General features: G+C 36.8%; 1 protein-coding gene across 27 annotated transcripts in view; it reads right to left on the bottom strand.

The window, feature by feature from the left end:
* SLMAP (sarcolemma associated protein) overlaps positions 1-21,538 on the bottom strand; it is an 87,608-nt gene that overhangs the window by 13,165 nt on the left and 52,905 nt on the right. For 16 of the 27 annotated variants that reach the window (XM_027700977.1, XM_027700981.1, XM_027700983.1 and 13 more), the window contains 7 exons: positions 16,080-16,136; positions 12,633-12,716; positions 12,308-12,367; positions 6,827-6,949; positions 5,959-6,033; positions 2,479-2,799; positions 1,807-1,924 (listed from right to left, as the gene is read on the bottom strand). In XM_027700977.1, the coding sequence (XP_027556778.1) occupies positions 1,807-1,924; positions 2,479-2,799; positions 5,959-6,033; positions 6,827-6,949; positions 12,308-12,367; positions 12,633-12,716; positions 16,080-16,136 (838 nt within the window). Of the gene's footprint in view, positions 1-1,806; positions 1,925-2,478; positions 2,800-5,958; positions 6,034-6,826; positions 6,950-12,307; positions 12,368-12,632; positions 12,717-12,837; positions 12,945-14,591; positions 14,757-14,859; positions 14,884-16,079; positions 16,137-21,538 lie in introns of those variants that run through there. The other 11 variants (XM_027700985.1, XM_027700989.1, XM_027700994.1 and 8 more) reach the window with 6 other exon arrangements.

Genomic DNA, 21,538 nt, shown 5'->3' with positions numbered 1-21,538 from the left:
CTTGTTTGCACATGTGCTTCTGCTTGCTCCCCTTGCATAAGCTAATAGCTAGTATGTTCAACTGTTTAGTGCAATTGGGTAATAATCAGAGAGCTCAAAATTAGGCCATTAAACATCAGTGTAATAGCCAAGTAGTGTTATTTTATGCCTGTGCAAGAAAAAAAATAAGGAAGAGATCTTGCATATCTCCATTATGCAAATCCTGTAATTTCTCGTGTGACCTTGTGTATGCAAAAACCAGAAATGAGGGCATAATGAATCAAAAAAGAAAGGTTTGAATACTGAAAAATAATACATTACTTCTTGAATGTTTACTGTGAGACATTTTTAATTTTCAATTAGATGTTACAACACTGAGGAAGCCACAAGGGAAAAAAGACCATACATATATCTAAGCATGATGGTAAAATTCAGATCCACAATAAAACAAAGTTGTTGTCCCATATTTAGTCTGTGAATTATATTCCATTATCTAAAACTGAAAAAAAAACCCAAAAAAAGGCAGATGAAGGGATAAGAGGAGAAGTTGTTTCCAAGCAGAAGACTTAGATGGTCTTGTGCAATGTCATGTGCTCAAACAGCAAAAGAAATACAGCACAATACAAATTCTCCTGCACTCTAAAACCCCTCCCAAAGGATATGATGCCACCTGTGTGTCCTGGTTAGAACGGCTGGGACCAATTCATCCCTGGATGGGTGTAACCCAAAACTGTGTATTCTATAGCCTCCATGCCATTTCCCAAAAACTGCTGTCAGTAGAGGCCTGCAAGGTGGGAAGATGTTCCTGTACCCTTTTATGGAATTCCCTGCTCTGATATCCTTATATGGAATTCCCCGCTCTGATATCCTTATATGGAAGAGGGACTGAGCATCCGCATGCCCTTTTATGGAATTCCCTACTCTGAGGGAGGGACTGAGCACTCCCGCCTGAACTGGAGAGTATATAACTGGGAGTTTCAGAGCCTTGGGGCCCTCTCGTGGGATCCAGAGGAAGATTGCAGACCACCGCGTTCAACCAGACTGGGACCACCACCCTCGACTGGACTGCAATCACCACTTCTGACCAGACTGCAGCAGCTCTCCCACCAGCAGGTTTATCCACTCTCCCTTTGCTTTGGACTCGGGGGTGGGCCAAGGTACACCACTTTTGTTCATATCCCAGGGTGCTGGGTATACATTTGGGTTTTGTGGGTTAAAACCAATTGTCTGTCTGTATAATTGTACTTATTGCATTATTTTAATAAATTGTTATTCTGACTTATAAATCTCTCTTTTGAATTGAGTTCATTTTCCCTCGCTGGTTAACTTTTAAACCAGCACACTGTGATAAAAAAGATTTATATTTTTCTCTTAAGGAAAAGATGATCTAGAACACAGTTTCTGCCCACCATTACTATTTATACTGTGTCTATCACGAGACACCCAACTCTTTGAGAATCATTTTCCACCCTGAATGCTAAGAAAATTTGAGGTTAGGAAATCCATGTAGTTTATTATCTTTTAAGTGGAAGGATAACTGTTAAGTCTAAATTCTTCCACAATGCATGCTTCCGAGCCCTTATTAAAAGCAGCAAAGTTGGTTTACCTTATGATAAAATATGAGAAAAGCATTTGTAAAACAGAAAAACATAACTTGGGATAACAACTGACATGGAAGTGTTCAGCCCAATACTCTGATATAAACAAAATCTGAATGCATTTATTGAAACACTCTCACACATGTAGTACCTCTCTTGTGAGGAAAGATCACCAACAAAACTCTTCAGCTACTATGGTACCTCCTAGACAAACCCACAGTGCCCTTACCTAGAAAGCTCCTTCTCTTGTCGCTGAAGTTCAGATGTAAGCAAAGTATTTTCCTTCCTCAGTTTAACACATTCAGCTTCCAGAGCAAGCCACTCTGCCTTCAGCTTTTCAAGTTCACCTGCAATAAATAAAATTTAATTCAATTGAGTAAAATTATTTCATGACTGCATCACTTAACACAAGCTAATAAATTTTAAATACAGCATTTTTAATGTTAAAAATGAGATGGTATCAACAGTTTCATTAAGACACAAAATACAGTTATTTGTCTTGAGTAAAGCTTTGCCAGAATTAAAAAGTCTGAAGCTCTCCTTTTATGGGCTTAAGTTACAGAAGTTACACAAATCCTCTTGGAAATCTGCAGCAGTATGAGTCCCTCAACTGTAGAAGTTTTCCATCTTTTCAAAGTGGAATTATAGTTGGTCCTGATATCAAAGTACATGAGCTAATTTAGACAATTACTATTTAATGAAGCATGCAAAAAAGCTTTTATAACACTACAAGCCTTGACACACATACATAAATATACATATTTGTGTATAAGTATATATATATAGACACAGTAAATGACTGCAAAGGGACAGACCAACAGTGATTTGAGTAACTGTCACTCCCCAGAGTGAGAAGGATGCTGTGTTAGCACCGGTCTGTGACATCCTTTCAAAGGAGTACCTTTTAAGCGAGTGGCCTCTTCCTTCTGCTGATCCTCACACTGCTGGCACCTGAGCTGAAAACTGGCTTGCAGGTCGACAATTTCTTTTTCATAATCCGAGGCATCTTTCCGCCATCGCTCAAGCTCTGCTCGCACTGTCTGCAGCTCTGCTTGCAAAGTGGAAATATCTGTGTCCCGTTCTGATGCTGCCTTTTCTGCTACTTGTTGAAGTGACAGAATCTCATTTTGAGCACTGACTAGTTCGTTTCGAGTGCTTGAAATCTCGTTCTCCTTTTCCTTACGAAGATTCTCAATTTCTTCTTGTAACCTTCGCAACTGGGCTGGAAAGCAACATTAACATTTGTATTTTTTAAAACTGTATTTAGAGAAAATCTAAAAAACAGAACTCCCTTTCTCAACTTGTCGATATTTAACAGGACTAAAGAAGCCCAATGCAATTGAAAAATATATTAATCTTGTCTTGCTGTACTGACAGAGACATGTATGTGGGTCATGTAACACAGAGTCAAAAGAAACAAAAATGATGTCTGAACAAAGCTTTCTTAGACAAAGCTGTGTTGTGTGTGTGATACTAAAGCAACTCTCCAAAATCTGAAGCAAGATTTAGATTCAACTTCATTGTAAGCAGAACAAGGATTATAGAACAAGAACATTGGGGCTTTCAGGAACAAGAGGAAAAGGAAGAAGGCTTCTCTGATAAGACAAACACCTGCAAAGCTACACTGGAAATGTTCGCCTGTTCAGCAGTTAACTTGTGATGTCTATAAAAATTTGAGGCACAGGGTCTAATTTCCACTCCATGCTTAACATGTAGCAGAGGAACTAAACATTATTTCTTTGCAAAAAGACTTTTTCAAAGCGCAAGATGAATTCTGAATGAAAGGGACAGCTGCACCAAATATACTGAGCTAGAAGGTCCTTTAGCATTTACAGCTACTGTAAATGTGCAGCAGGCACGTACACAGGAGGCTATGTGACATTTCTGCATGAAGCAAACCTTATAGGTTATTCCCACCCAAAACTGTTTCATTACCAAAGACATCTCTGAGTGCAACGATTTTTCATAAACACACATGCAAACAGAATCCAGTGCAAACAGTTGGACAAAAAAGTACAGTACAGAGGAAAAACTACAGTTAAAACCCTGACTGATGGGAGCAAAGTGTTTAATTTGCTGTGGTTTTGTTTTACTTTTTAAAGAACGCGTATCAGAGTTCACATGTATTTTATTGATTTTAACATGCAAAAAAGCAGTTATTAAATTAATGAAGAATTACTCTGAGAAGAAAAGGTAAAATTCTTCACAGGACCTGAAAACCTAATGTAAGATACTGTGGAGGGTCAGGATCACACATTTAAAGTTACATGTTTCAGAAGCAAAGGGCCAAATGAGGACAGTGGAAAGCATGGGGTGGATAACAAGACTGAGTAACCCTCCTAGATTACTTGTATTTATTTCTGTCCTCTCAATCCATTACAGAAGATGACAGGGAGAATGTGAGTGAGTCTAGCTGTTAACTGATACAGCATCAAAGCTACTCAAGAGACACCTGCACTTTCACGACAATTATACTTGATATTTTTCAGTAGCTACATAGTAATACAGAAAAAAAATCATATACCAGTACAATCTAGAAACTTTGTTGTTAGTTGATGTAGAGCAAAGAAGAAAAATTCAGCTTTTTCTGCTCTCCTCTAAACTCAAGCAAGACATTTAGCTCATTAGAGAAACTAAAGAACCTATGAATTACCCAATTCCCCACTTTGGAGGAAAAAGACAGTATGGGAAAAATATGATAGCTACTGTATTTTGCAATACATAAGAGCTATTATAGACAAGAGTAAGTTACATTCCACAGCAATTCTGTATGAGATGAAACAGTCCACCTGTTCCATAGCACTTGCAGCATGATGGGTTTTTAAATATATGTGTGCAACATGAGGCTTACTACCACCTCATCTGTTTGAAAATAGTTTCTACAGGCTTGTACTGTAACAGAATAGCAAACAAAGTAGTGGGTGAGAACAACCTGACAGTAATACAACATCTGGTGTATCAACAGTTGCCTTTCCATGTATCCTTGGAAGCCCTGAGCCTACCTAAGTAATATGCTCTAAAACACAATGAACTACGACTTGCTAATAAAGCAGGTTCCTGAGCAAAGAAATGCAAATTATATCTTCTTGATACTATTTTCTTTATCAAGCCAAGCTAAACTCCTGCTTCTTGGTACTGGCAGCATTTCAAAGAAATGTGTGCTTTTCTTCCATCTGTGTTGCTGATGAATAACTGTCCCTTTAAATGTTCAGGCGTGAAAACAAGCAAAGTATGATGGAAAATCCAAAGATGCAAAAGAATTTCTAAAGCTTGGTGGAGTTGTAGAAATAACTTACACATGAAAATTACTACTAAGAATCTTGGAATGGTTTCTGAAGCACTGGGTATAATTTGAAAGGACAATTAGAAGGAAAACTTCCATTACATCTCTCGTTTATATAAGCCATTACCTCATCTAAATTGAATGTTTCACTTCTTTAATTTTTTTAAATAAGGCACAGCAAGTTACTTGAATTTCCTTGCTCTACCTATCTGTTCATATAACAAACTTCAAATGTAGAGACACAATCTCAGTTGTTTCTGTGGTCCTTCCTCTTCTCCACGACAAACATAAAAAGCCATGCAGCACTGGCTGGGCTAAAACACTGATTCCATGAAAATACTTCAAGAAATGTTACTGCATGAAGCTGCCAGGTTTTTTTTTCCCCTCCCTACAGTTCACAGCAGTTGCCAAGGAAGAATCCTGACAACTTTTTCGAAATTGCGAGATGCGTCACACCCTAAATGTTTGGGAAGCAGCAAGCACACAATGAACATCAGAACAGTCTGAACTACAGTGGAGAGAGAAGAGGAGGAAACATTAGCAAGACCTCACTTGAGAAGGATCAGAAAACAAAAAAGTACTGAACCAACAAGGGGCATCTTGCAGTTAAGTTTGGCTCTGTCAAGGTTCTATTTCTGATTCTCTTTTTTTGAGAGGAAAAAAAAGATTTATTTTTTCTGCATTAAAATAACTATCAAATTTTATTTTCTAACTTTTGTTACAGCATTTGTTACATGGAGAGTTTTCATTACTAGCAGGATAACATTCAAAATTAAATTGCTCCTCTCATTCTGAAGACTAAACCTTCTCAGTGCTCTGAAGGTCATCACAGTAAGAAGCCCTACATCATTCAGAACTGAGGAAGACTGAAGAGAAATGAAGAGGTATCTATTACAGATTACATCTTCTGCATTTTCTAAGTTACTATTAGAATTGACAGGAAACATTTCACAATAAAATTCAAAGAAATGGTGAAAGAAATCAGATTTAAAACATACACTCAATTAACATTTTCCTTTATTAGTAATTATGATGCCACAGAAAGTCAAAGCTGTATATTTTCCCTAAAGAGTGGGGGGAGAAAAAATAAATTCCTACCTTGCAGAGCATTTATTTGCTTGTTAGATTCTTCAACTTGCACTCGATATGCTTTTCTCTCTTCTTCCAAGAGTGCTATAAACAAAAGTGAAAATGTGCCCCAGAGGTTTTGTTAGTAACACGTATTTCAGCCGTGTAATTAATTTTAGTCACAACTTCCCCTTAAATGAAAAGATTAAACAAACATATTATTTCAGGAAGTTATCAAAGCTAGTAACTGTGTGAGTAGTTTAATAAAAGTTAATGTTAAGAAATCATTCCATTATTGTGGTAGTATTACAATTAATTTGAAATTATTGTAATCTGTTGCCTGCTCCGAAAACTCCATGTGTGCTAAATGCAAACTGGTGTGGGAGGAGAAAAAAGAAAAAGCTGTAAATACATCCTATAAAGAACATTGGATAATATGCAATTCAACTGGACTATACTATTTCCTGTAAAAAACAACCCACAACTTTACTGAGGGTAATGATACAGCTACATAGCTGGGAGGATGATCTAAACACATCCCATTATGTGCATTATCTGACTGAAAAGCAGATTAATCAGTACCTGGTGAGAAATATATTCTATAAGGATAAAATATACAGAGTTCAAGTATGTATTCAATACTACGAAAACATGTTGGTTTAACTTGAACTAAAAAAACAGAGCTGAATTGAAGTGCATAGAGTTCAAAAAAACAAGCAAAAGAAAAAAGTTCGGAAAAAAAAGCGCAAAAGTTTCTGACATTCTGTGCAAGAGATGTGAATGCTATGAACCAGATTTATCTAACAGACAGTCAGTGAAACTGGACCCCCATTTAAGACTACCTGATAAATACAATTTTAATGAATACCCTACGCAACCAAGTTGATCTGGGTCTCACCTTGAAGTTCAAAGCATTTTTGTTTACTTGTCCTAGCTAGCTCTTGGGCTTCAATCAGCTCCTTGTGCAGTTGCTGAATTTCTTGCTTAGCCTCAGTCTCTGATTGTGCACCCTGCAATTCATCTGATAAAAAAACATTTTCTTTAAATCATAAATTTGAACAACAGTTTAATTTGCACTGCCACGTGATGACTGGCAACTTTTTACTCAAATCTTCCAAAGTTAGTTAAAGTAAACTCAAAACTGGATTAGGTAAATATTAGCCAAAATATTAATATACTTAGAAAAGGAGTAAAACATATGCAAACTTTAACACATTCATTACATATAACATGCAGTATAAAACAAGAAGTAACAAACAAGAACTAGAGAGTTTTTGAAAACACTGTATAGCTTGGCAAGGATTTCTGGATTGACAAAACCGAGGGACAACAAGCACATGTTTACGACTTGTCTCCTTTTGAAGGAAGCCACTCTAAGCCTGTCCCTGAGCAATGATCCTGCATTCCCCCTTTCCCAAACACACCCAGCCCAGCCTCCTGCTGAGGCTGCTAATGCCCATCAGCTGCAGGGATCAGGCAAAGAGCTGCTCTTAAGGAGTTTGCTACTGCCACCCTCCCTCTGGGGACCAATGAGGAAAGGGAAAAATTAGGGAATTTTTCTAAAACAAAGTTAAGAAAAAGAAGAAAAGTCCAGCCTCCTTATTTCGTTCTTAGTGAGTACTAAAATAAATTTTGCCTTTACATTTTTTTTCACTGTCTTAATTAGGTATATCTTTATTATGATCAGATATCTATGCATGTTATTTAAATAAAAACATTTGCTCTTCCCATAAGTTTTATATTAGTTAAAATGCACATTGAATGCCTCTTGCATTTATAAGACATGACTTGCAGTCACAGACAAAGTAAATACTTTTACAGCTGAAGTTTTGGAGGAATTTAAAAGAGGAAAAATAAGTTACTTGTAACCAATAGCAGCGCCCTCTAAGGGACACACACTAGAAACTAGATGCAGGAACACTCCAGCCTGCAGGCATTTGCAATGCCAGGAACTGCATCCAGGAAACTCTCATTCACTAGATTTTCCTTTAGCAGTGTCTGTGCAGAAACAGATCTTTCAATAGGCTCAAATAGCATTAATAAACTTTTTAGGTAGAGGGCTAAAACCTGATACAAAGCTTGTTTGGTGAGAAAGGTAAAGGAAGGTAATCAGTGAAACAAGTCCAGGTGCATCTCATGGGAGAGGGAGGAAAAAAAAAGGTACAGGACTTACACAGCTACCTGGTTAATAAACATCTGCAACTAGAGACCATATGGATTTAAGATAAAGACTTTGAATAAAATATTACTTTCATTGTCTGGATCCTTCACTAATAAGAAAAAAAATAAAAAGAAGCTATAGTTTAGTTCGTCATTATGCTTTTGACATTGACGTTGGACTATATATGCTACCAATAAAGTAACTATACATTTTTTCTTGTTCTCCTAATGAAAACAATTGTTTATCAAATCATGCTTAGGTATTCATACTGCATCCCTCTAAAAAAGGGGCTGTTTTTTCTGTTCTCACAGTAATGAATTGGTGGGATTGAGTAGAGCTGAGGACACACGTGTGCTTTTAGACTTTTTCAGAACAAAATTATGAGAGCAGAAAGAACAGAGAGGACCCCATATTTCATCCAAATACCTTGGTTTATAGTTTATTAGTTTCAAATCCAAGTTTCTCTTTACTGAACATGTTTTGTTCTTCGCTTTTCATGGATAAAGACATGGGGCAATTAGACTTCCAACACTCCTTAATGAGACTTTTCAGAAGAAATGGATGAGGAAGCTGACAAATTATGCTCCAATCACTCCTGATAAAGAAGCAGTGTCCCAAATCCAATAAAAGACACCCCAAATGAACTTGCTGGTGGACAGGATTTTCTAGTCATTGAAAGCACACATCATAAAAGACAGTACTGCTTCAAAGGAGACGAGAGGCTCAGTTTAAGGGACAACATTATCATTTGAGCAAAGGAACAATCAAGGTAAAAACTCTTTCCTACTCCAACCCAAAAGGGGAATTTTCATGTGCCTGACATGCTTCTAAATCAAAAGGTAATTTATGTTTTGAAAAATAATTGTTAAGTGAGTAAGACTGCTCTATTTATAAATAACAAAACTACTAAATATCACCATGCCTAGAATCAGTTCCCTTAAGCAAATTCACATCACAAAAACCTGTTTTGAGAATCAGTGTAAAAGGCTGCAACTAAAAAGTATTTGAGCAATTTCCAGAAGTGTTCAGCTTTGGACTAATCGTTCTCAGAGAAGGTTAAAGAAGTTATCATTAATTACAACAAGGTGCCAGAAAGAAATAAAAGTTAAAAAAAAAAAAAAAGGTCAAATACAACTGTTTGAAAACCCTCATTCATTTATGTAAATACTAAAAATTTAGTATTTACAGATATGAAGATATTAACCAAGCTCTGTTTCTGTTTGCCTTTACACTTTTGATAGCAGAGATGACACAGAACCACACGTAGGCTGTGGTCTTAACTGATCCCCTATCTGTATGTGCCTGGCCTGTGGAAGCAACTTTATTAGCAGGCTGGTATTTCTCCAAGTCTCACAGTAGTTCACTTCCAGAATTTTGCAGGATTTCTCAGGTTATTCAGAAGACAATACTCGGGGTACTCCAGTGAAATCAAACAAACAAAACTCTAAGTTTTCTTTAGTTTTGTAAGATCCACATGAAGGAAACTATCATATATTTAAAGTAAAGGACCTGGCTACTGTAACATAAAACAAAAGTTACCAAACTTTCTGCATCAATAGACCATTGATGATTTTCAAAATTTCTTATGTAAACCACCACTATTCAGCAAACCCTCAATTGAAAACACTTTCTATTAAGACTCCATGGATCAGTCTTGTAGTTACTATGAAAACACAGGGGCATTGATAGGAACAAGACCAGCAACCTACCAATGACATTTATTGCTTCTTTCCATCTGTTTAACATTTACCTGTCTTTAACTTTGCAATAAGTAGTCACAAACAGCCTGTTTAAAGAGAAGTGTCCAGGGAACTGTTATGAATGGCTCTTAAAGTCATTTACCTCGCAGAGAGAGGGGAAAGGGGAGAAGAAAAACCAACTAATCTGTGACAGCTTTCCCCCCCTCCCCTCTTTGCCTGATTCTGACTTGTAGAAAGTTGAAACTAATCCTGAATGCACTCAAAATTTTTGATAGAAAATGCTTGGATGAAACTAGAGCAATTAGAAGTCTCATAATTTTCTTGTTCCATTGTTTTGTAAATTCCAACAAGACCGCTGCCTTTTCCAGCAGATGTTTCCACGTCCAAAACAGCTGCCAGATCAGAAATGTTCTCACTCTTCCTTAATTATATGACAGCACGACAAGGCCGCTTGAAAGCCTTTCTGTGGCAAGTAAGATCCTTTTTAGGGTAAAGTCAGGCACATGAAGTAGCTCTCTGAAAAAAACCTCAACACTGTGGGGGTTTATAGGCTCTGCATAAAAATTAAAAGGGCAAATGATTCATTGTACAGATATTTTGTAATGGTTTCATGAGAGCAAAATAGGAATGTCCATAAATAGCTTCAAGAGGGAATGAGTTATTCCAATTATTTTAGTTAATTCAATAGCAAAGCTCTCTAAGCAAATAGGTATTTTTCTATTTATTCACTTAAAATTCAGTAACAGTTATGGTTTAAACCTTCAACTGAGTAAAGACAGATGAAGCAATAAAAACATCTACACTAGCAAAACACTGCTTCTATATTACTATAGAAAACTTGATTTCAGTCTTTGAAGTGTTCAATTAACCCTCCTTGCCAGCTTAACACACCCTGGACAGAGCAAGTGTAACTACACCTGCCCTTGCTGTGACACGGGACTGTTGCAATGCAGGAAGCAGCAGGGTCACAGCTGCCTGAGCCTGGTCTTGGGCTGTTCAATGAACCTTTCTGGCAGAACTTAAGACTTGTCTTGCATAAAAGGAGAATTCAGGAATCCATGGGGTTTCAGCCTAAGGGATCCACAAACTACCTTTAATTTGTTTGCAGAAGATAACTAAGACATCGAGCCAGTTGGGACTAGTCTTCAGTTGGCCATCTTAAAACTAGACCAACTAGAATTAAAATAAAACTTTGACATGAGCTGAATTCAGTTTCTCCACCATACAGTTTACACATGAAGGGTTGTTCCAGCTGTGAATTCAGTGCATGTGCCAATGCTTACAGAAAACCAACTCCTTAATATGTGTCCCATTCTGGACTTAAAAGTTCTGATACTTAATGAACTTCATGCTTTTCAACTGATTTTTTTTTTTTCAAATAGAAATTGTTGCCAACCTCAAATTTATAACTGAAAATAAGACTGTCAATCACTACAAACAACATTATCAAATTCTACCTTCTAGCATAGGAAGTCACTGAATATACTTGTTACTAATTGCAAGTATTAGAGCAAACTCCAAATGGAACATGCTCAGTATCTCAAATACTCCTTTCTAAACTGCTTTGCTGAACTGATGTCTACTGGGAAATATCAAACTCCATTTTATATTGCTGCCAAATAGCAAAAGTAATTTGTGCAATATTTGGAAGCCTTTCTGTCGTAAAATTAGGGGGTGTAAACAATTGCAGAAAAAAGCTCTTTTACAGGTCTCCTAAGTTCTGTTATGGTTTCCTGTCTTTCCGAATCACAAAGAACTGTGACATTCTTTTTACTTGTGATCACAACATGAGCATAATTTTACAAATCTTATCAAATATCTACCTGCGCAAAAAGCATAGAATTAATTTTCAGTAGGCTAAATGTAACAACTAATTAATATGCCATATTTTCCAGCTCATGAATATGTAAATATTACCTTGTTAATCAAGTTTTAATCACAAGCCCTCAGTGCAAAGAACAGTAAAAAATTTTAATTTTATAGCTATAAAGCTCAAAGCTACAGCTCAGTAATCATTCTAAATACAGCTACAATAGGAAATTCAATTCTTGATTGTGTTAAAAAGAAAAACTAAAGTCTTGTTTTGGTTAACCCATCAGCTACAAACAGTAGCATTTCTGACAGTGATGGAAGCTATGCAAGTAAAATTAGACAATGCTTAAAGCATATCAGTGAGGGAAGAATCCCTCCTCCCCACGGCTATTAACTTAAGTGCATGCTGACTAATTCTCAACCCTACCTGAAGTCACGACATGTAAATTCCTAAAACAGTGTTGGTGAGTGCAGAGACTACGCTTATACACAGATTATTTCCATACTAACACTCAGAAGTGTGCTTTTGTGTTATATCACCCAAAGGAGTCATTATTGATACTTAAATTTAACTCTTCCATACTACATAATTAAAACCTTTGAATTCAAGCACTCTACTTCAACGTACTTTTGATAAAAAACAGGTACATAAAAAGATTATATATACAGATTATGCACCTAAAGTTACAAAAATAAGTTTGTTTACCTTTTAGAAGAGCTACTTTTGCAATAGGTTCATTTAGATCTTGGTCATCCATTTGAGCATCTAAAAAAAAAAACCAAAACAAACCCCAACCTTTCAGAGAGCAGGCAGACTGCAGACAGGTTTCATTCTTAACCTGGAGAGAAGCTGTTATGTTCTTCTCAATTTACAAGAGTTAATTATGAAGCTGCAGAATAGACAATACTGCTCTAAGTTTGTATCCGACTCTGCATAATACACCCCACTCTTGTAAGAAGATACTCATGATTAATTCAGTGATTTAAATCAAACTAATTATATGTTACAGAAACCTCAGTTAAACTCTCACCTGTAGTGTCGTCGCTGCTTTTTTCCTTGCTTGGGCTGAGAGTGTCCGACAAGTCGTTGGATTCTTTGACTCGTGCTTGATTCTCTGCAAGAGACAAGGAAAAGCAACTACAATCAGTAAATGCTTTGTTCATAATTTCTCCTGTACACCCAAGTACAGCTAAATGTCAATAGAAAACGACCCAGTTCAAGAAACAGTTAAAAACCTTGTGGTAGCTAATTTCTTTGCAAGTCTGAGCTAAAATGGATTCCGCATCCCTGGATCATTAATCCACCCTCGCCTCTAATAGGGGATGCAACTGCCTCGTGCACAGCTTGAACTTGGGTTAACGCTGTGTTCCTGCCAGCTGGAACTGTGCAAAAGCTGATTCAACCAGCAAACAAATAAGAAAAGGAAACTAAAACAATGCAGATACTGTAGCAAGTCAGAAAGAAAGTGCTGTTAAGAATAAAACTGTGCTTCAGTATTTAGGACAAATAAAATAATAGCAACAAGTCTTGTACATGCTGTACCGTTAAAAAGAAGTGTGGCGTGAACCATTAAACAACCACAGAGATATAAAATAATACAGGAATTTCTAGAAAGAATTTTCAGTTCAAATTGTATTAAGAGAAAGCAATGTATGTCCTTTCCACTAAAAAAATACCTTCATGAAGTATCTGTTCACACATAACTCACCACATTATTACATGCAACTTAGTGAAGCCACACAGTTCTTTTTGGTTTTGTTTGCTGTTCCTTTTTTTATTTTCCCAGTTCTAGGTTTTCAAGGAGACATTTTCAAAAGATGAGGGGACTTCATCATACCAGTGCATCTTTTTCCCACACAGAACCATCCCTGACTCAAAGTCTAGATATTTTACGCAACTGAAATATTTTCTTTTTAATTTTTTTAAATAATAATTCTGGTTCAGTTCTGATGGGTCCATTAAAGAACGACACACCATCTCTGCTGTGGGCTAACCCAGAAGGTCTCTCAGTGAGGAGCCAACATGCAGGTGAGGTTACACATAATGAAATCTTTCTAGGCTGACTGTTCAGAGCCTTGGTTTGACAGCATTGCTCCCCACTTGCAGATTAGAAGAGGTTTCCCCTGAGTCTCAAGTTCCAGGCAGAGATACATATTAAAAGGGGTCAGTGCAACATTCCCAGTACACAGACTTTACTTCTACCATACATGCAGAAAAGCAAGGTGAACGCAAATCATTTCATCACATATAGATAATGTACATGCAACAAAGAAGTACCAGGACACAGGAAGAAAGAAGGACACCAAGAAATAAATCAAGTGTGTTATACCAACAGAGTTAGCATATGAAAATAAATAAAAAACAAAGGAGACATGAGAAAGCTTTTTCAAACTAAATTCCCCTCAAATGAAAGAAGTTGAAACTGAAGACAACTGATGCACCTACATGGGAAAATCAGCAAAATGACAAAATACAGATAGGTTAACAGGAAAAAAAGTTTTCTTCATCTAACATGAAAAATTCTCTATCTCTGTGTGCCAGAATAACATCTCCTTGTACACGAAACAGAAGGCAGCAAGTACAAACAAAGCAGCTGATGAAGAGCCAGACTCTTCTCATGCTAATGCAACCGAAATAACTGGAGAGAAGGAAGGGGAAAACACCTGTACAGTTAAAGCACATTAGGGGTTCAGACCTGGCAGCTATTCCAAACAACTCCCATGACTGTAGCAGACTTTAGAGTTCATAATGATTGGAGTAGTTAAAAACTTGTTGTTTTAGCAAATAACCACCCCCAAACATAAAGGATACTTCCCTATTTTTAGGAATAAGGTTTTTACCTAATATCTAAAGATGCTACAAATCAAGCATTTTACATGTATCACACAGAACCAAGGTCACAGCATTGTCACTAATAATTACTAAAAAATTACTAAAAGTAATACATCCTTTTTAAAATATTAAGCAAAGGATAACCTAAAAGCCTCACCCATGTCAGTTATATGAGTGGCCGATCCAGAAGCGCTAAGCTGAACGAGATCTGTATCCAACTAACTTTACCATATCTGGGCATCCATGGAAACACAGCTTTCCTGCTCTGTGCAAAATGGGAGGAACTAGGCGAGCTCCAACCATGGAATTAATGCTCTCTCCCCCACCTCCCCCTCATAATTCCCTCCCACCCACCCTCGGGTACACCAGCTTCTTCCTCCCTCCCGCCCTCCTCCCTCTGGAACAAGGCACAAAAGATCAGGCACCAGAGGAAAGATGCATCTACATGTGAAACAGCAGAAGTCAAAAAGAGAAATGATTTAGAAACCTCCTTCCTATTCTGGAACCAGAGTCATAAGCACAAAACTCCTTCCTGTACTATATTACTTCACAGCAGTTGTTCCTATTTCCCATAATAAAACTGAGCTGAATAAATATAGCAAAAGTGATGAAGTATATTAAAATGTGTTGACATCATACTTACTTGATGAGTTAGAATATATTACCCAGCACTAAAAATAGCTCCCAGCTTTGCAATAAGTGGCATGCAAGTGTTACATTACAGTTATTGTATGCATTCTTTGCCAAATATGGCACCCTGTCTATAGCTTCCTCACATACAGAAAGAAGTTAAAGGTGCAATTCCATGCACTAAAGGAAGATAAGAAATTAAAATGTCTCTAGAATACTGGAACTTCTAACATGCTTACACTCATTCAACAAAACAACACTTTGCAGAAGGACAGAGGGTAAAGAAATGAGTTAGTACGTCTAGACACCAATAAAAAGCTACAAAAGAGGAGCCAGGCTACAAGTCCAAACAATCTCATGTTATTGGACACATGGGAAATATTGACCTCCACACTTCGTAGCATTCCTGACTGGCACTGCAAGATAAGGATGACTGTTCCTTGACAAGATAAGTCTTTTCTAATTAGCTCCTTTAATTTAACTTGCTTTATACATTAGAGAAGAGAGTTAGAGATGCACAGATATGTTTTACTTGGAAAAGGCACATTTAGGAGGTTAATGCTTATTTTACAGTTATGAGGGTCTAAGTTAGAAAATAGTCAAATTAAAATACAATTTTATTTAAAACTTAAAATGAGACCAAATATTATTTCTATTTAGCCCTGTAACAAAACCAAGATCGTGTTTGAAATTTATGCAGACATTAAAGCTTGAATTCAATTTTCAAAAATTATTGTACTTTAACTTTTTAAAAAATGCATATTAAGGTCAGAACTCAGTCAATACTGAGATCAGCATTTCATGCACTCAATCTTCCAAAATTGTTTCCATTAAATCTTTTTACCCTGCAATAGTATTTGGAGCAGAGTTCAGCAAACAATTTACCTCCCTTTTATTGAATTTCTTCTCAAATGTGTATTTAATCAAAACTCAAACTGCTGGCTTAACACAGAACATGCACTGAGTGACATAAAAAGCATGCTTCAAAAACAGTGAAAGAATCCAGAAGTCTAACCTTTCAAAAGCTTTGTTTCTTCCACTTTGGTTAGATGTCCTTCATCTATGATCTTGTCTGCCAAACAAAATAAGTGTTACTTTCCAAGCTCAAATTTAACAAGCTTTTCCCTGTACGCATCTACGTAGAGCGCATTCCATGACCAAATTAAAAGCTGATAATATTACTTCCTACTCAGGCTGGAACAAAAACTTTATTCTGGCACAGAATAACGAAACAGAGCACACAAGCCTACCGGAACTTTGTGATACAGTGCATAATTACTTCTCCTTATTAACTTACATAATCCTTCAGTTCACTAATGAGAATTTAGGAAAATTAATTTTATGTACTTTTTAAAAACCTAACCAAAAGTAATAAATTATGAATACGCTTCTCAAGTTCTAGTTATCAAAAAAAGAATTCTAAGAGCTGGTTCCCTGAAATAGGTGTTCACCCAATACAGCAGAAATCTAGAAATACAGCAGAGTAAAACAGCAATAGAGAAGCCCCCTTCACATCACAACTGTGAAAGGTACACAGAAACAGCCTTTCTTAGATTAAATCTTTCAAGAGAGCTGCATAAACTTTCAAAAACTAGGAATGCATCACATTCAAGTTCACAAAAATTGAGTTTTTATATAAAGTCAATTTTTGGGAATCCTACTTGTGTATGTCAGGTGCACAAAAACCTAAAAAGTTCAATTTGAGATTATATTGCTAACTTCATCCTAACTCCAGCTAGGACATGAAGGCAAACAGGAGGACCAAGGGAAGAACAGGTTTGGATTAATCAAAGACACTAAAAGAACTATTGTATCATTACTTAATTTCTTTTTTCAGATGAGATTTCATTATTGCAAATTACTTAAGAAGCAACTAGAAACGCCAACATACAAAATTATCGAGGGTCGCATCTTGCAGATCACATTCTCAATTTCTATGCAGTAGATCTTTCTATTTAGATCCTGTTGAAAGCTGTTAACACCCCCTGAGACATCAGGCTTGAAGCCGCCTCTGTCTTCCCTCTGTGCTTTCCCTGCCAGATCCCTGATAACCAGGCAGGGAACTGAGTTTGCTGCTTACTCCGTGTGCTGATAACAGGCAACTGAGACATGGAGAAGACTGGATGAACAGCACATATAGGAGAGTTCAGATTCAGGAAGCTGGATGACAGTAAATCCTTTTCAAAACTTTAATTTAAAAAAAAATAAATAAAATAGTGAGCTTTAGTCAGCATCTCCAGCTTCAAGCAGCTCCGAAGATTAGCCTGTCCCTGTACTCCTCCGATGGCACGCTGCTGTAACCATGACAATCTAAGGACAGATGCAGGACAGGATTTGTGAGGAGGCAATATTTTCAACCCTGGATGGTAGACAAGCTTTCAGACAAAATAAAAAAACCCCTGAGATTTGAAGAAGGGTTTGCATGGCCAAAAGATTGTCCTGTCCTCTTTCCTCCCCCATTGCCAAGTAAACCAGTCTAAAAGAGATGTTCCCTCCAACTACTTTTATCTACAAATATTGTCTGGCATTCCTGTAACATTTTACTAATACTGCTTCAGAAATACACTGAACAGCACACTGGATTTTTAGAATTGGCTTCAGGTCTCAAGCAACTGTAGGTGATCACTCATCATCCAAGTTCAGGACAGCCTCAAGTTCCTCAGAGCTGGAGAGAATGACTGTCCCCAGACCGAGGAAGGCACCGTGGAGGGAATCAAGTTACTGCTGCCACAAGTCAGGAGTTTGAGTGATATCAGGAGCCCTCTTCCATTTAAAAATAAAATATATCTAATCAAAAGTCTTCATACATGATTAGTCCATGACTCATCTGAGGCTGAAAGTGGGGTGGAGAGGAAGGCAGCAAGAAAACAGCCGGGAATTCTGCCTATAGATCTGAAGAAAGCAGCTGAATGCAAAATCCAAGTAGTGATCAACTGCTTGATCTGAAGGGGTAACATCTCATCTATGCTAAACTGCCAGCTTAAAATAGGCTTCTATAATCAGTTTACAGAGCAAAACTTAGCTTTATGAAGTGATGGATCTAGTAGTTTTCTGAATGCAGTAACTGCTAAATCCAGAATAGTTACAGCACAAAACAACAAAACCAATCTTCTCGAGGCAAATGTTTTCCAAACTGAACTTTTGCAGCAGCTCTTTACACTCAGTTCCCATGGCTAAAAGAAACTCTCAATTTTTTTTTTTTTCATTTCCACCATGGCTGTTTTCTAGTGTACATTATAGATTTCACTATTTGTACACATGGTTTCTCCTTGACACTATTTCTTCAGCCAAGACCTTCAGCAGCAGCACCAGAGTCCCTTGCCCAGCTTGCCCAGCACAGCCAGTACTTTTCACTTGGGGACCAACATCTCTCCTAACTTACAGAACAATGGGCATTCTCTGTGTTTAAAGAATGTTACCATTAGGGTATTTTGAAGCCAACAAAAATAGTTTATTTCAGTGTGCTGGCATGTATTTACATAATACACAGAAAATTAGATGTTATCACTGAACTACACAGAATCTTATTTTCCACTCTGTTACCATCCCAGTCACTAAAAATGGCAGAAGCCAGACAACAATCAGAAAGTAAAATATACAGACATGTCTTCTTTAAAACATCTCTTTCAAATCTCTGCATCTTTTCACATTGCTATTTCAGAAAACTTCACCAATGTGATTTATTTTTAAATGTTTTCCCTGAATCAAGTCATGCGGTTTTGGCTACCAAAATATAAATTTGGGTAAAAATCCTATCTTTAATTTCTGGCACAAAAGAATTTTATCTGTCATGCTATCCAGAAACTACTTAAAGTCACAGAAAGTAGCAGAGAGATATATATATAAAATAAATAAATGCTTTTACTGAAACAATCTGCTGTGAAATTAAGCTTTCAGTTCATCTTTCACATAGTCCATATTCCTTTTTGCTGATGAATGCAGTTCATAGGCAGCTTCCCTTTAGGTTTTTAGTCATTTCCTATCTTTTCAATTTAAGAACTCCCTTTTACATTTGGGTTGCCTATCACTGTGTGCAATATAATAGCTAAGATCTGTTAACATTAAAATTACCACTTAAGTAACATGTTCCCGATACATCAACGGTTTTGTAGCAAAATAGTCTTTGAAGGAGGCCAGTTTTGAAAACCAAAATATAAGCAAACTTGGCCCTCAACACACAAATTTCCAACCATCTGAAAAAAGTGATACTAAAGAGCTTTAACTTTACTTGCCACATGCAGGTCAAATGGCAAAGTTAAAAATAACCATTCAATCCATCCAAAACCCACTAATAACAGCTTCTTAGACATCAGCTTGGTAAAAAGGAAAAACATTGACTTGCATTTCAAATCATAAATGCAAAAATCACAAAATAAGGGGAAAAAAATAAGGACACAAGGAAGGGTTAGATTGGAGCAAAAGACAGGAAGTTAGCAGGGCAAATCTCACTTTTGTCTATACATCATCACCATTTTTAGGAATAATTCATATTATGAACTAATCAAAAAAAGCACCATGACTTTTGCTGTCGGTATCACTGATTTTCACCAGTGGTTATTGAAACAGGAAAAGCTATGGAATGAGCAACAAGTGAACTGGATGTAATGATCAGAAAGTAACAGACTTCCCAGATCATTCAGAGCCAGATCTCATAATACTGTGCGGATGTTGCAAATCAGGACACGTTACTGAATGAAATTGTGAGCATACTGCGCTTAAAAAAAATCAAAATAATTTAAAAATACCTTTAAAAACGTACAAAGCCAGATTTTACAAACAGTACCACCAAAATCAAGCATTCAAGCTGCACTGCAACTAAGACTTCAGTGTCCTGTTATTTCTGTCCCACCAAAAATATTCCAGCTTTAGTACTTCAAGAGGTTTTAATTGCTCTTAACTGATGAGCACTTTCAACTGCCTCATACCTCCACAGCCACTGTTTGTATAGAATACCAGACTGCTTAAACAGCTCGTTTTTCTTCTTGAGCTATCCTCCATACTCCAATTCCTTTACTCAAGCTGGTTTTCCTAATTTCTCTGCTTGTGCTTTCCCTGTTTAAGTGCTTTTTCCCCAGATCTATGGAGATGCACACTTTCCACGCAGTACAAGCACACCAACTCAGAACCTTCCCTTCTTGACCAACCGGATGGTTGTCTCGATTCTCCTTTTGGTTTTAGATTTCTCTTATGGTTTGCAGATCCTACAGTTTCAGTTCCTCTGCTTCAATTACAAAACAGTAAGCCCTACATAACATAACTTCAATGAGTGACTCCTGTTTCTGGGATTTTTATTGCACTATTATGTTTTAAGTAATAAACCTGCTCCTCTCTCTATACTTAATCCTTGGGGCAAAACTCCTACATAGTACCTACCACATGATGAACTATATATTCTTTCTTTATATTGCCAATTCTACACTTCAGTATTTGCTGCACACCTTAAAACTCAAGTTCCTGAAGGTCTCTGGAACTATAAATTTTCTCGCCAGAAGTTCCTAACCCTCAATGTTACACAGAGCAAAGAACAGGAGTAAGAGTGAAAGGTAGCATTTACATACAAAAGGAAAGTAACAGATCCTGCAGTTTGCAGTTTTTAACCTCATGATATTGTGAGGTCTGATTAAACATATTTGAATTTGGAAAAGGCAAACTTTCAACCCAAGTATGAATTGCTGATTTGGAATCTTTTTTTTTGCTCTCATGGGAAATTAAAAGCTTAGACTGTCATAAAAAATGCAAAATCCTGAACCCTTTGAACTCATACTCATTCTTTTTAAAGTGAGGCAATCGAGGCCTAAAAGTGTCTTCACCCTGTAGCTTTCCATCTCTCAAGAATGGGTAGGGCATAAACACATGGGACTTTATTTTACTCTTATTACTGATTTGATTACATCCTAGAATCTTTTACTAGATACTGAGAATTACTTTTCCTTCCCAATAGTTACAAGATTGGTCACATTTAGTTTGCAGAAGTGATACTAATCCAAGTTCTGCTAAAATAGGTTAAGCTAACATCCAAACAATGAAAACAGGCAACCAATCTGTATTTGAACATCATTCAGTGTGCTCTTCATGCTCAGTCTAGACAAAAATAAAGATTACTCAAACATTTAACTTCATTTTTATGTACTGAATAAAGATGATTCATATGTGATCTTTGCAAAATTTAGAATTATTTTAAACAGCAGCCTGACATAAGATAACTACCAGTCATTTTTAAAAATAAACAGTTTTCAAATAAAGTTTAAATTTGCTTAGACAAACACTGGCAGTATCACGTCATTCAGTCTATAGCACCGCAACCCTTATCACCAGCAGTAAAGTCACACAAGTCTGTTTCACTTCCTCATCCAAATTTAAAAGGGAAGAGTCCAACAGACATAATGTCAGAAAAAGATACTCTCTTGTTTCTGCTTCTAAATGCTTCTCTCTGCTCAACTTTAGGTACATAATTTCTATAAACTCTTAAATAAA

This window comes from Neopelma chrysocephalum, unplaced genomic scaffold (assembly GCF_003984885.1).
Source record: "Neopelma chrysocephalum unplaced genomic scaffold, ASM398488v2 Primary Assembly neopelma1_147, whole genome shotgun sequence".
Taxonomy (NCBI): domain Eukaryota; kingdom Metazoa; phylum Chordata; class Aves; order Passeriformes; family Pipridae; genus Neopelma; species Neopelma chrysocephalum.
This window is presented reverse-complemented; position numbering and strand designations above follow the sequence as displayed.